Here is a 15,677-nt window from a genome sequence, read left to right as displayed (position 1 = left end):
ATAATACAATAGTAATGACTTCCTGTTTTGTAGTAAAAGTTATAGCCGCCCTGCTTTCTGAAGACAGGTTGGACAGTCCCTCAGTGTGTCAGGACTCGAGTTTAACCTTTGTCCATGAATTAAGCCTTGATGTTGGGGAAGGCATGGAAAGAGGCGTTATGATGTCATGCCAAAAAACAAGCTGGAATAAACACACCCCAACTAGTATTTCCTGCAGGCCAAGGTATTTGATTGCTCATATATTTTACTAGTCTTGACCTTGGTGCACTGCACATTCCACTTGCAGACATCCTGTCGCAGTAATTAGGACAAAATGCCTTGAGATGACGTTGCTCACTTCTGGCTGCAAGCACAGCTGAAGACAAAATAGCCTCAATAACAAACTCCTCACATAATCAGGTATGTAGGCCTACTATTCTTTATTATTTAAGGGGAGGCACTATCTTTGAATAGGAGAAGACCCTCTAAAGCTGAGACACTAGACATGTTTTGCATTTGTGATAAAGACTTGTTTTAAATTGTATTTGAATAGGGAGATTCTCTTCTCTCCATCAACATTTTTTATCTCTCCGTCGTCGGCTGGTTGGCAGTGTGTGGAATCTTGAAATATCTAGATTGGTCGCTTTCTCTTCCAAATGGAGACTGCGTCTAATCCGCTGTATCTATCTATCTATATCTATATCTGTCACTGGGCTTTTAGCCTATAGCCAATGGAAATGCTAGAAATGCTAGTCATGGGCTGGGAGATGGAACCAATGGAAAATAATTTCTCTATACTCCAGTGCGCTCCGCAGATCGGACCATCAGACAGACTGCGTGTGCCTAACAAAGGATAGAGAGGTGCTTGTCCCTGGTTTTATAATAAAATGGCAAGAAGACAAAGAGGTATAATGCTCAACAAGCATTGGAACTTGTTGTGGATGTTGAGGATGATCCAGATAATATAAAATGAAAAGAACTCTGAGCCAGAATGCTGGAACAGTGATGATGACAATCATAGTGAAAGATTTGACGCGTTTGAAGCTCTATGTTTTTTTTTTTTATCTACTTTTTCTCCCCATTTTTCAATTCTTCTCCCATCCCAATTTCGTATTATCCAATTCTTCCCTCCCCTGTCTCGGACGTTGCTAGACCATGCCTCCCACTGGTCGGCTGCAATGTGGGTGAAGCCTTGCATCACGTGTCCCCTCCGGTACACGAGGAGGCAGCTGTCGCATCTTTTCACCAGACAGCTCGAACTCTCAGTGGCGAGGAGTAACGCGTGGGAGGCTCACGCTGCCCCCGATACTTCCTGCTTCTGCTGTACAGGCGCACCAACCGACCTGTAGGAGTCGCTGTCCACAACGTCCGATCCCCACCCACCGGCTTTCCCACCCCCTAATACTGCAATTGTATTAGTATGAACGACCAGCCAAGCCGGAAGCAACGCCGAGAGCTGGGCTCGAACCCAGCGTCTCCTGCGTTAGTGGCGAGCGCCTTGCCCACTTAGCCGCCCGAAGCTATATGTTTTGAAGTGGTCTGACATGACAACTATGTAATTTATTGTGCAGCTTGAATGAAAATCACTTGTTGATGATTCATGTGTGTAACTATGCTATTTGAATAAGATGCAGAGTCACATTAATAGGAGCCCACAACAGAAAAGGAGGAGAGCTATATGATGGAGGGGATTTCTGTGTGTGTGTCTGTGTGTGTGGAGGGGGGGGGGTCACAGGGAGATATTGGTCCAAATATGAAGGCAACACTAACATGTATTTATTTTCACATGGTCTGCTAAAACACGGCCATAACAATATCCAAATAAATGTTTGGCACTCACTGAGGAAAAGGTGTATTTGCACCAAATTTCACATGGAGGTTCAAAACACCTAAATAGAACGATGAAGAAATTAAACACAAGGTTTTTTCACTGTTCTTTTTTTAATATAAAATATTGTATGCTCGGGCGGCTACGTGGCGTAGTGGGCAAGGCGCTCACCACGAATGACGGAGACGCTGGGCTTGCCTGTTCGAGCCCAGCGCTCCACATTGCTTTCAGTTTAGCTGGTCGTTCATACTAATACACATTGGCCGTATTAGGGGGTGGGAAACTGATGGGTGGGGATCGGGCGTTGTGGACAGCGACTCCTACAGGTCGGTTGGTGCGCCTGCGCAGTAGAATCAGGAAGTGTCGGGGGCAGCGTGAGCCTCCCACGCGTTACTCCTCGCCACTGAGAGATCGAGCTGCGCAGGTGAAAAGATGCGACTGCCGTTACCTCAAGTACCGGAGGGGACTTGTGCTATGTATGACTTAGTCCACATTGCAGCCGGCTTGTGGGAGGCAAGAAACAGCGTTCGTGACAGGGGAGGGTTGAATTGGATGATAGGAAATTGGGATGGGAGAAAATATAGAAAATGGGAGAAAAAGTGGATAAAAAAAAATATTGTATGCTCATACAAAGGTAATGTATGATCGTGACTTTACACTGCACCAGAAATAAAGGGTAGGTTCCTCTGAATCATAAAAGTTACACTTGATACTGACTCAGAATAAGCTCAGAATTGGCAAATATATAAGACTATGTCCAGGCAAACCTTTGTCTATGTAGGCCAAGGATCAGTGGCGGCTGGTCCATAGAGGTCGCTAGGGCGCCGCCCCCCTGGTGGAAAGTGATTTTGGATTTTTCTATAATAGTAGATTTTGACCACAAAAAATGTAATAATTTCTTTTTAAATAAATAATAATTACTCATTTTAAGTATGTTTGTGTTTAAAATGCACAATAACTTGTAATATATCAAATATAAATCATTGTTTGTGCATCCTGTTCATCCCCTCTCTCTTCTGGGTCACTAGAAATATCGCCCGACTGACTGGGCGCATAATATGAAAATGTAATTGTAGCGGGCGGCTACGTGGTGCAGTGGGCAAGGCGCTCACCACGAATACTGGAGACGCTGGGTTTGCCTGTTTGAGCCCAGCGCTCCACATTGCTTTCAGCTTAGCTGGTCGTCCGTACTAATACACATTGGCAGTATTAGGGGGTGGGAAACTGATTGGTGGGGATCGGGCGTTGTGGACAGCGACTCCTACAGGTCGGTTGGTGCGCCTGCGCAGTAGAATCAGGAAGCGATGGGGGCGGCGCCCCTCCAAAGCTGAAAGATCGCGCCGCGCAGGTGAAAAGATGCGACTGCTGTTACCTCGAGTATCGGAGGGGACTCGTGCTATGTATGACTTAGTCCACATTACAGCCGGCTTGTGGGAGGCAAGAAACAGCGTTCGAGACAGGGGAGGGTTGAATTGGATGATACGAAATTGGGATTGAAAATGGGAGAAAAAAGTGGATAAAAAAAAAGAAAATGTAATTGTAGGGCGCCAGGGTGGCGCACCCAGGGGCGGAGCTTTCTACAGGCGATATAGGCGGTTGCCTAGAGCGCCACCCAGAGGGGGGCGCCAAGAATTGAAAAAAATGTATTATAATATATATTATATATATTTTTTTTGCTTGGCGCCCCCCTCTATATCTGCAACAATTATTCTTACCTAAAAAAGAAAAAAAATCTAACATAAGGGAAAATGAGCCAAAAATCTAAAACGTTTGTTCAGTCTAAGAGGCTCGGCTTTAGGTGATCACAGTCAGAACATGCTAGAGTGCTGTGCATTGATGGGTATCGGTCAAGTGTTTATAAAATTGAGCGATGAGGAAAGAAAGACTAACATTAGAGAACTATGAAGAGGCAAAAGCCATCCGGGGCGCTGTATAAAAAGAGAAGAAAAGAAGAAGAAGAGAAACGTGCCAAGGGGAAAGGTATGCAATTTTGATTGGATTATCAACATTAGCAAATGGATCATGTAATCTTGCTAATTAGCCAAGCCAACTTTAGCTAGCCAGTGTTTGTTATTGCCATTCAGTCGAAACTGTCATAAGGCTATTTTCGTTGTGTCATGAAATAGAAATATTAGTAATAATAACAATGTTAGTTTTGTTGTAGCGAGCTAGCCAGTGTGGTGGAATGTTAGTTAGTTGGTAACATTAGCTAACGTTAAGTTTACCTCAGAAAGCACATTGACTATCCGAGTCAAACATTTGCCAAATTCAACCCTGTCATAATGTGCGCTAACGTTAGCTAACTAGCTCAGTGGTTCTCAACTCCAGTCCTGTTGAATGTTTTCGTTCCAACCCAGAACTAACACACCTGATTCAACTGTTCTAATAAGATAGGCATAGCTCTTGATTAGTTTAATCAGACCTGTCCAAATGCTTACTAACTAAATAATAGCTACATTTAACAAATGGAAATTATTCAATGTTGATAATACACATTTTGTTATATCATTTTAGATTCACTTTTAAAATATCTGGGACCACCTGCTGCATCAGTTGACAAGGAACAACCATGCACCTCAGCTGTGCTGGCTTCCTCAGGTGAGTGCAATGTGTCAATAGATGTTCCTGATGCTTTCAAATAATTGCTAGATTTTTCTGGGGGGGGGGGGGGGGGCGCAGTGGTGACGCTCGCCTAGGGCACCAAATGTGCTAGGTCCGCCACATACAGCACTGCGGTGCACCACGGCCGTCCCGGGCTTGACTCCCGGACCCGGCAACCTTTGCTGAATGTCTTCCCCCATCTATCCTCCCATACTTCCTCTCTCTCTCTACCGGACTGCCCGGAAAAAAACAATAAAATATCTACCAAAAACATAATACAAAAAATCTAATAATGTAGTGCTGTCAGACCCTGATACGGATTGTCTTTTCCATTTATTTTCTTCTCTGAGTGCTTGGTTTACATGTTAAAATCACAACGATTTTCTTCTGGGGGACAATGGGTTTGGTTTACAAACATGTCACATTTTTCACCTTTTATCAGTTTTCAGGTCTAGTGGTTATACTGTAGTTACTGGAACTGATTGAATATGGCACCGCCCCACCTAGAATAATTTTCACCAGCCGCCACTGCCAATGGCAGTGCTGATGCTTCACCAGGGCAGCGCCATTAGCACCCCAAGCAACAGCAAGGCATACATGCAGCTGGCCAACATTTTTATTTAACTCTTTTTCAATGTGATGAATAACTAAATAGTCAGTAATTTTATATATTATTATTTAACATTTTGTCAATATTTCTTCACATGAAATACCCCATAAAATGTAAATGACAAACATATTAAAGGTGCTATGCATTATAAATGTCATTTTTCAGTCTCTAGCATTGTATTATAGTAATAGGAGTTCGTATCAATGTGTTTTTGGGCCTAAATACTATATTGGCGAATTCCTCAGCTACAGCCCATCCCCTCTTTGCCTCTAGTAAATCAGGTCATGTTGATTTGACGACCTGGTGCACGTCACAGGGCGCTGTTTATAGCGCACGGTGATGTGATTGGCTCTGTGGTTTTAGTAATGCCCGCCTCCATTCTTGCTACCTGCAGGGTGGAAGGTTTGTCCAGAAGATCACTAATCAGCTGAAGCCTGATGCGGTTCCCTCGGTCTTCGACAGACAGACCGGCGTTAGCTCTCGGGACTCGGGAGCGATCGCTAGCTACTTAGCACCAGCCGGGGCCGGCGTTAGCAACCGGGAGCGTCGTTGAGCATTCAGCCTGCTGGCTACCTATATCCACTTCAACCAGCGTCGCGGAGCATTCAGCCTGCTGGCTACACAGCTTGTCGGTGTGCTGGAGCCTCTGCAAGCTAACGGTAGCTGGCTCCAGGCTATTAGCACATCGACAAGCTGCTGGAGCTCCCGACGCTCGGCTGGTTGAAGTGGATCTAGGTAGCCAGCAGGCTGAATGCTCCGCGACGCTCCCGGTTGCTATCATGTGCAGGTCCTCTTCTCAGACCTGTGTGGCAAAGCACTGCACACGCATCATGCAAGCTACACATCGCTGCATGTTGATCAATGGTGGCCCACTCGGTGCATCACAGTGGGCTACTATTGTGCTAACAACAACCGCGGTGTCCGGCTTGTCGGCCGGCATGAGTGCTCGATTTGGGGTGGTTCTCTCCTCCTTGTGTGCCCCCGTTCTCGCGGGTGTCCTGCCGGGGAGCTTGTGGACGCGACAACAGCGGCGGCCGTAGCGTTAGTTAGCTCATAGCTATTGTGTACCACTAGCGTTACGGCGGGCTCGAGCACCCTACGGCTGCCGCCGTTGTCGCGTCCATGGGCTCCCCGGCAGGGTACCCGTGGGGACGGGGGTGTACAGAGAGGAGAGAACCATTTTGTGTCGGGCGTGCATGCCGGCCAGCGAGCCGGACGTCGGGATATGTTGTTAGCACAATAGCTACCAAGCTAAGCTATGTTAGCTTCTAACGGTGTATACACAATATGTACAACGACACAATGATTTACATTATTACAAATATGGTAACGTGGTTGTGGCTTTTACAAATAGTGGTAACATATATATAGATAGACAGTACTGCTACATCTCTATATTTATGACATACCATATTTGTATTGCTTCAGTACTGCTATGATGGAGACCAGAGAAAGACTTTCGTCTTGTTTACATCAGGGTCCTCCAATTTCAATTCATGGTAACATATTATATATATATATAGATAGACAGTACTGCTACATCTCTATATTTATGACATACCATATTTGTATGTAACCTGAAACCTAATCTCTGACGGCGAGATGGGCGGAGCTATTTGGTGGGTGGCTGTCACTCAAAGCATTCTGCCAGAATGGGTGGAGCCAAGCCAATAATAGCCTGCTTTCATGAGGCTGAAAAATGCTGGTTTTGAGTACAAGATTAGAAATATAAAACAATGATTATTTTTGGAATAAAAATTACAGATGTGTTACATAGACTCACAGGAAGTGTGTAAAGTTGTCCAAATAGTGCTAGGAATAGCAGTGCATAACCCCTTTAAATAAAAAGCTTCTGTAAATGTTGCGTGACCAAGAGATTAACGCATCTTTCTGAAGAACATCTGTTGCAGTGTTCCATTTAATGTAACTACAAACCAGATGGGGGTGGGGTTACCCACACACCTAGAGGCAACAGGGCTGTGTAGAATTAATACTTAAAAGATTCTGGAGCACATTAAGTAGATTGATAACAGGTGAACGTCTGTGTGAACCAAAATATTTGCACAAGCACCACAAAACAACCCATGTTAAAGGTTTAGCACAGTGGGGGAAATGGCTTCCATGCAGGCCCAAAAATATGACAAATATGTAGTACTAGGCAGCTCCTTGTCATTGAAATTGTTTCTATATAAGGGCAGCAATACAGTGTGTGTTGGCAAGTTGAGTTCAGGATATTATTTTCACACATGACCTACAATTCCCATATTAGGCAATGGGGGAAGAAATTATGAAAGTGTGCTATATACTGTATGACTCGAGCCATGTCGTGTCTCACTTCATTGTGAAATCCATAGGTAACACAAATACCTACATTTACATTACATTAGTCATTTAGCAGATGCTTTTATCCAAAGCGACGTACATGTTCTGTACCACAAGTCAGCAGGAAGGGTACAACTCTTTCAGCTGAGTACATACAGTGGTCTAATGTTCCAAACAAACCTTTTAGTGCAGAAGGATGCGTGACACCATGTATTCATCTGTTGTAATTCTACCAGTGGGTGTTGTTTGTACCAACGTTGTGTTGTGTGTCAATTATAAATGGTCAAGGAATGAGGTTGACTACTACTACTTACTAATGCAACAAAATGGGGAGGTAGAGCAGTTGTATGGTAATCCTGGGATTCCCGCTCCTCCTGGGTAGCGTGTTGAAGTGTCCTTGAGCAAGATACTTAACCCCTAATTGTTCCCGATGAGCAGGTTGGCACCTTGCATGGTTGCCTCTGCTGTCAGTGTGCGAATGTGTGAGTGAATGGGTAAAATGTGAGGAACAAATTGTAAAGCGCTTTGGATAAAGCGCTATATAAATGCACATTTACCATTTATTAAAGCTAGTTGTGCACAAAATAAGAAAGGCACTAAGAAGACAGGAACATGGTGTCTATAGAACTACATGGTGTACTGTATATAGAACTACATGGGGTCTATAGAACTACATGGTGGATATGGAACTACATGGTGTCTCTAGAACTACCTGTAGAACTACATGGTGTCTCTAGAACTACCTGTAGAACTACATGGTGGCTGTAGAACTACATGGTGGCTACTACGTTGCACAACATCTGGTTAATTTGCAATGTGGAGAAAACGTTTGCCTTTGCCAAAAAAAGCTACCTTTAATTTGAAATAAATTATTTTTTTTAATAAAGTTGTATTATATTACATTTTTGTATAGTTACCTGTATTTTCTTAAGTTATTTTTACTTGATCAAAACAACCCAACTTCAGTTTGATTGATATTACCTGGAATGCACAAGAAAAAAAAGAAAATGACTAAAAACTGAGATATAGGTTTTTGCAAATTAACTCTTACAATCAGACCAGAACAAAACAATTGAATAAAGTGCATTAGTGCCTAGAGGTCACTTTTTGATGGGATTAGAGATTCTACTTTTAACTGAGTAAGTCTGTCCTGTCTCTCTTAGAACCTGCCCTCTCCACTAGGCTTGGCTGAGACAGTCTTGTTTTGATTCCAGTCTACCAACCTTGACCAACACCACAGAACGGCTGCTTGAGCAGCATGAAGGCAGTGTAAACTAGGGAACCAGGGCGAGGTGGCCTGTCTCATACAGTTAACACCCTGTAAATCCTGGATAAATAAATGTTTGAAGCTACAAATACACCTACTCACAAATGCAGTTACATAATTCTCACTTGCACCTTCTCTCTGAGTTAACTTGTGAATGAACAATGTCTGACTTCAGACCATGAGGAGCGGTTGTGGTGCATTAAAGCCTGCCTGACTGACCCAGCTCTGTGCTTACTGTATGCAACATAGACACACTGTAAACATATGACACCTTGTTTGATTGATTGATTGATTGAAAACTTTATTAACGGATTGCAGGATGGGTACAGTACAGTACAGCTCAATACATACAATTGTTAAGGGGATGCAGACCAGAGAAAGACTTTCGTCTTGTTTACATCAGGGTCCCCCATTTTCAATTCATCGTAACATATATGACATACATGACATACAGATAGACAGTACTGCTACATCTATACATTTATGACATACCAGATTTGCAATTACAGTACTGTTTGTGATACAAAAAGAGTCCAGAAAAAAAAGAGTATATACATTTGACGTAGGTGGGGGGGGACTGTACATTGGAGGTGGGGTGGGGGGGGGGGTTGGGTAGGAGTGGGGGGGGGTGGGTAGGAGGGGTGGGTGGGTGACGGACACTGTACAACTGTACAAACAAAACTGTACATTGGATTATTGACAGGACCATACTTGGTAATTTACTGTACATTGGAGGGGGTTGTGTTCGGACATTTACAGGGGCCAGTTTCGAGTTGCAGTCTCCCTTAGGTGTTTTTTGAGAGTGTTTTTGAAAGTGGGTAGTGATTCACATTCCTTTACAGCTTTGGGTAGGGCGTTCCACATTGATGTGGCATAATTGCGAAACGTGTTTAGTCCCTTGTTTGAGGCGAATCTGGGTTTAACATGATTTGTGGAGCTCCCTCTGGTGTTGTGATCGTGGTATTCACTGACCTTTGGGAAGTATTTTGTCATGTACATGGGTACCTTGGTCGTGTAGTGTATCTTGTAGACCAGGCCCATTGCAAGTTGCTGTACTCTGTCGTCTACTCTAAGCCATCCTAGGTTGTCAAAGTGGGCAGGGGTGAGGTGGGTTCTAGGAGAGTTGTTTCCCCATTGCTCTGTGTACAAATGTTTTTATTGTGATGGTCTGAGGATGGTGACATCACATAGTTTCCAGCTAATAGGACAGACACACTCCACACATGTGATGTTTAGCTGTAGGCTACTACAGTATGTTATGTCATGGTTTATGTTGGATTTTCAGGTACAGTATATTACAGCATATGAAATATAATAACTATTAGCTTTAAAGGGATAGTTGTGAGTTTTGTAACTCAAGACCTATGTCTTACTTTTGATGATTTGAAGTAGCGTTAGACTATAAAAACGACCTGGATAGTTGATGATAATAAAAATGTCACTTTATTAGCAAAAATATTGTAAAATCATTAAGTCTGCTATAGGCTATGCTATATATAAACTTCATGGCTCATCTCCTACTCTGGGTATTCAGTAGGTGGTGTCATAGAGGCAACTACCCATGTGGCCTAAGGATACTAGTAAAACATTTTGAAATATTAAATTGCTAATAATCAATTAATGTCAACATTTTTTAGATTAATTGAGTAATCATTAAAATAATAGATTAACAGATTAATTGATAACAAAATAATCGTTAGTTGCAGCCCTACCTTGCTTACAAGTGAGTAGAATGTTGATTTATCGCTATGGCAAAACTGAACAACTGAAGCAAGATCTTCTGCAAACATTTTCATTGGGTTCAAAGAATCTTTGGGCAATCTATTTATAACTGGTCTGGTCTATAAAAAAGAGAAAAGTTGCTGTTTGCTTATGGGCTCTGCTGGGTTTTGTCAATGGAATTTGTTGTATATAAGGGCAGCAACATATAGGGCAGTTGCCATGTTGAGTCATGACAAAATCATAATAGTCACCTTTGTTATTTTCAAACATGACCTACAATGTGTACAACAGCAGCTATCCTTAATGCTTATTGAATCAAATACAATAACCCAGGACTCTTACCTGAGGCTCTAGTTGATGTCAACCTTGTTCACAAACAATACCTATATTAGGCAATGTGGGAAGACATTTTGAAAGTGGGCTATGAGCCATGTAGAGAATATTTGATGGCAGTCCACACAAATAAGCAATATGAAAGTATCTCACTTCATTGTGAAGGCAACACAAATACATAATTACTAGTGCAATTATAAATGCGATGACTAGGCCTACATCATTTGTGGTGTACTGTATTTCAAGCAGGAATAAATCTTACCTTGAGCCATGGTTGTATGAAGGATATTCTCAGAAGTATTTCACTGTGCCGCTACTACAACTGTCAGGCTTTATTTGTAGTCCCACCACACGTCACTGAAATTCCTCTGAAGACCAGCCTCTATGCAAGAGGCGTGTCTCTTCTTCTCTCTCCCTCTGCCCCCCTCTCTCTCCCCTCCCTCTGCCCCCCTCTCTCTCTCACACACACACACACAGACACACACACACACACACACACACACACACACACACACAAATGTGACCTGCTGCTGTGGATTGGCTACTTTTGCGAGGATGCAGTAGGCTGTGAAATATCCCCCTATCTGACTGCAGTCCAAATTGCAGCATTCTGGAGATATTTCATCCACATGAGCCTCACTTGATAACCCAAAGATTTCCGCAATATGGTTTTCCTACGGATTCTGTATGATGGTGATGATATGACAGACATGTTTAGAGGAACTGCTTTATAACTCATGCGTACCACCTACCAATGACACAAATAAAATCAATAAGTGGCAAATAAAATATCAACAACAATTTAGTTATTTGCTGTAGCCAGGGCCGGACTGGGGAAATAATTCATACCGGAAGATATAGCGCGAAATATAGCCCCAGTCAGGCCACTTTTTAAGTGGGGGGTCTGGGGGTCCCCCACCAGGAACATTTTAGTTACAAAGACTTAATTTCCTGCATTCTGGTGAATTTTAGTGCATGTGAATCACAAACTAATGAGCCAACAATTGCTTAGTACAATGTACTGTTATGAACCTCAAATAAAACTGTTGTGGCACTACTCTCTCCACCTTCAAAAAGAAAAAAGCAAGAGCACAACATATTTTTCTATTTACTATTATAATACAGTTAACGTTAGGTTATGACTATAACCAAGTTCTGTTAGTATGGTGACGCTCTGCGTCACTCTCTGCACTGTCCTCGCACACGTGCACGCGCACTGAATAAAGACCACAATGTACCTTTAATCCCAATATTTGTCTGACCACACCCCTATCAGCTTACCCATATAAGCAGGGGTGGGGCCACCCACTCGCCTCCTTCCCAAGCTTTCACCACAAGGCGAGATCAAGGGCTGCAGCGGCGTCGGACGCCGAGCGTCACCATACTAACAGAACTTGGTTATAGTCATAACCTAACGTTCTGTATCGTATGGCTCTCGCTCGGCGTCACTCTGCACAAGGGAGGCCGAGCGAGAGCCATCGGCCGACAAATACACCCTGCTGAAAGCCCCCCACAACCATCAGAACAGGGAGGGCCGAGCCCCCCCGACCCCCCCTAATGGAGGGCACCCCCCCTATTAGGGGCTTCACGGGAGGGCGACGGACCCGACCGTGCGAAGAGGCACTCAAGCAACTCAACGCACAGGGTGAGCAGACCGTGGCTTGACCCCACGACTACACACACGCACAACCCGCATGCCACCCGGGAACGAACGGAGGGAACAACCTCGTTACTGCCCCCAGAATCACGGGGTCAAGGGCAAACCCAACCCTGTGGCAAGGCCGTAGCAGCGGAGCGCGAAGGAAGACCCAGACCCACCAAAGGGACTGGACCCCCTGGAACGGGGGCCCGGAGAAGTCCATGATGCCAGCATCAAGACCCCACCAGGTGGGCACTTAGTGACCCCGCCCCCCACATCGCCAGTGTATTCGGACAAAGGCCCCTCAGCCGAGCGGGCCCTGTCCCCCCAATAGTACACCGCCTGGCACACTGACCCTGCAGAACAGGCAGTCAGCATGGCCATAAGCACACAAAAAAGGTTAACCAACAGAAGCAGGCAGCGCACCGGGGAAAAACCAGGCAACAGGCTGTTAACCCTAGCCTGGAGACTGCGGACGAGACAGGCGCCAGAGGGGACAGCTGAACACAGCCGCCCCGGCGGAAGGGGCGTAAGCTGGCGTTGTTGCATGACCAAGCCTCCATTTAAAAAGCCCCCACCCAGAGGGGTTGAGGCAGAGAAGGCTGACACGATTGGCAGACGTCATGAACGTGCAGGGGCACCCTCAACCGGTGAACCCGGGAGTTGACACTGCTCCAACACACCAGGGAATCAACCACCTTGGTGTTACCCAATGCGGTGGTTGTTCCTATAACCCCTCAAGAAAAAAACTCCAAAACACACCTGCGGGTATACACCGGCTATACCGCAGTACAAGTGTTTCAGTTTTCAAAAAAGGGTTAACCCAGGCCTACGGGTCGACGAAACATGACTTCGGACCGGGCCCGGTGATACGGGAAGCACAGGGTCACCAGAGGAGGTCAAAGACCACCCCAACAGGCCCCTCTTCGCCATGCGTGAGAGAGGAGCGAAAAAGAATGGAGAACCAGCCCCAAGCACACCGTACTTGGTATTCCCAGGCGGTCTCCCAACCAAGTACTAACCAGGACCAACCTGTGTAGCGGCCGAGATCTGACGAGATCGAGCGTGTACAGGTCGGCATGGCCGTAAGCCATTACGACAGTGCTGAGTAAAAAATGTACCCAACCAGGGTCTCTATAGCGCTTAACCCTGTGACACCCGGACCGACCTGGCATTTTTCCCCCTGAAAAAAGCCCAAGTCCCTCAGGGTACCAGAACAGCAGATCTGCATCCCCGGCGGACAACGGGTTCAACTGATCCGGACCAGCGTGACCAGAACCAGTCCCGTGCCCTAACCACGCCGACATGCCTACTCCAGGAGAAGGGGCAGATATGCGTGTTGATCTTAAACATGAAAAGAAGGCGCCACCCAGACGTTCGGGCGAACCGCGCCCGGTGGCCCACCCCCAGGGCGTGAGACCCCTCTACATATGTTCAGATCCATTCCGTCATCATCCCCCAGATATGAACGAGAATCCGTTGATAACCAAACCAGCTCGTCGGAAGAGGAAAAACCTCCATCCCAGTTGCTTTATAAAAACGCCGTTTTAACCTCAAGCAACCAAGGCGTGCCAGTCAGTCGCCTGTTTACAGAACACCCCGAGCTAGCACTATACGTGCGTCGGGACACACCCACATCAATGAACAGGCTATTTAGACCTGTCATTGAATCCCCAAGGCGCCCAGGGGAACGACAAGAGGGGTGTGATACTTCCTAACTCCAACTCTTTTTAGTAGAAAAGAAGGAAGCACCAACAGTATGTATCCCAGTCTACACAGCCGGGGGTAAAAAAAATTCACATTTTTACATCCCACCACCCTCCCATAGGAAAGAGACGGGAATCCCCAGAGAGACTTCCCACGCGAGCTGTACAGATTGAAAAGAATATATTGCACCTTGAGCCATGTAAAAAATTGGTTTTAGGGCTCTCCGGGGAGGAGGCACTGAACCCATACACACTCAATAATCGAATTGAATCGAATACATACACAATAGAGTAGGACTCCTTCTAGAGGGTCCACTCACCTTGACAATCTGAGGAGGAGGCTCTGTACTCTGAAGGAGGCTCCCTCCTCACGGAAGGAGTCCCAACTCACAGAAGGCCCGAATAGGAGCTTGGTGAGGAGGAGCCCTGACCACCCCCCGAAACAGATCCATCACATGGACCTGAACAGCACACGGAAGTCCTACCAACAGAGACGCGCACGGTGACGTACTCTATGGCGGGGGAATTTCTGCGGTGCACACGCCCAATATTCCAGGCCGTGGGACCAGGAAACTCCCCCCCCCCCCCTCACCCTGTAACGTGCCGAACCGCAACGTGACAGGAACCTTGAAGGACAAGTGGGTTTACCCCTGACCAACAGAAAAAAGGGGGAGGAAAGGTTACCAGTTCACCCCTTTACGACCCCACACCCGTGATACGATGTAATGACAAAAAAAGAGAGTATGACACAGTCATAGTCAGCTCTATGAAGCGTCTGACAGCTTCACACAGCGCATGAGCTAACCTGCTATCTGATTTTTACTAAGGAAAAAACACAGAATAGAGAGGGCTCTCCAAGAGCCCCGGTACCAAAACTACACATGTGCTTCTGTGGCCAGTCCAACCCAGTTGTAGGTCACATGACACACACAACCCATCATCACCTACAAAAAATGGCAAAAACACTCAACAGAGGAACGCCGTTTTTCATAATGAGAGAATACATAATTCTCGATTAGTATCGGCCACAGGCCTTGCTAAGCACACACAAAAGCGACCAAACAATCTTTTCTTTTAGGAAAATAAAGTTTCTCCAGCAGTTTTAGCACAACCTCAGCAATCAAGCTAAGGGTTACATCGTATCCCTACCACACAGTGACACAATGTAGTGCAACAACATGTCTGAAAGGAGGATGAAGAAGTCCCCAGGGAACCGGGGGGAAACACAATCCTCCTACTTTACCCTTAATACGGCCAGTTAAAACAGGAAAACCTGTTAATATGTGAACACACTGTTCATTGTCATTACAGGCTGAGAAAAGAATCATTCTTTACTCATTTGTCACTAAGCATAGCTTTATAGGTTAGTTAACCCCCTTAGTTGTGAGTACACGGTACATATAAACACACATGATGTTTCTCAACACAACAAACCAGATAATTTTCACATCTGTAACAACAACCCGATTTGCATGGAGAAGCTAAATACCAGTGACAAGACAATTCACACATAACTCGCGTCGTCCTGTGTTGTCGATCTGGGCAGCGTAGCCGCTCCATCCCGTCTCTACGGTCCCTCTTGTTGACGCAGTCCTTGCCGTCCTGGCCCAGGGCAGGTTCGACGAACATCCTCTGTCAAAGATGACGTCGTAGTCAAGAGTGTTTAAAAC

The 15,677-nt window shown here is 45.3% G+C and overlaps 1 protein-coding gene across 1 annotated transcript in view; it reads right to left on the bottom strand.

The window, feature by feature from the left end:
- Positions 1-10,986, bottom strand: part of LOC311230794 (protein-glutamine gamma-glutamyltransferase 2-like) — a 93,319-nt gene extending 82,333 nt beyond the window's left edge. Inside the window, exon 1 of the mRNA XM_084317168.1 lies at positions 10,925-10,986. Within this exon, the coding sequence (XP_084173294.1) occupies positions 10,925-10,934 (10 nt within the window). The 5' untranslated portion in view covers positions 10,935-10,986. The remainder of the gene's footprint in view (positions 1-10,924) is intronic.
- Between the last annotated feature and the right edge of the window lie 4,691 nt (positions 10,987-15,677).

The sequence above is a fragment of the Notolepis coatsorum genome (assembly GCF_963971535.1).
Source record: "Notolepis coatsorum genome assembly, chromosome: 6".
Classification (NCBI taxonomy): Eukaryota; Metazoa; Chordata; class Actinopteri; order Aulopiformes; family Paralepididae; genus Notolepis; species Notolepis coatsorum.
This window is presented reverse-complemented; position numbering and strand designations above follow the sequence as displayed.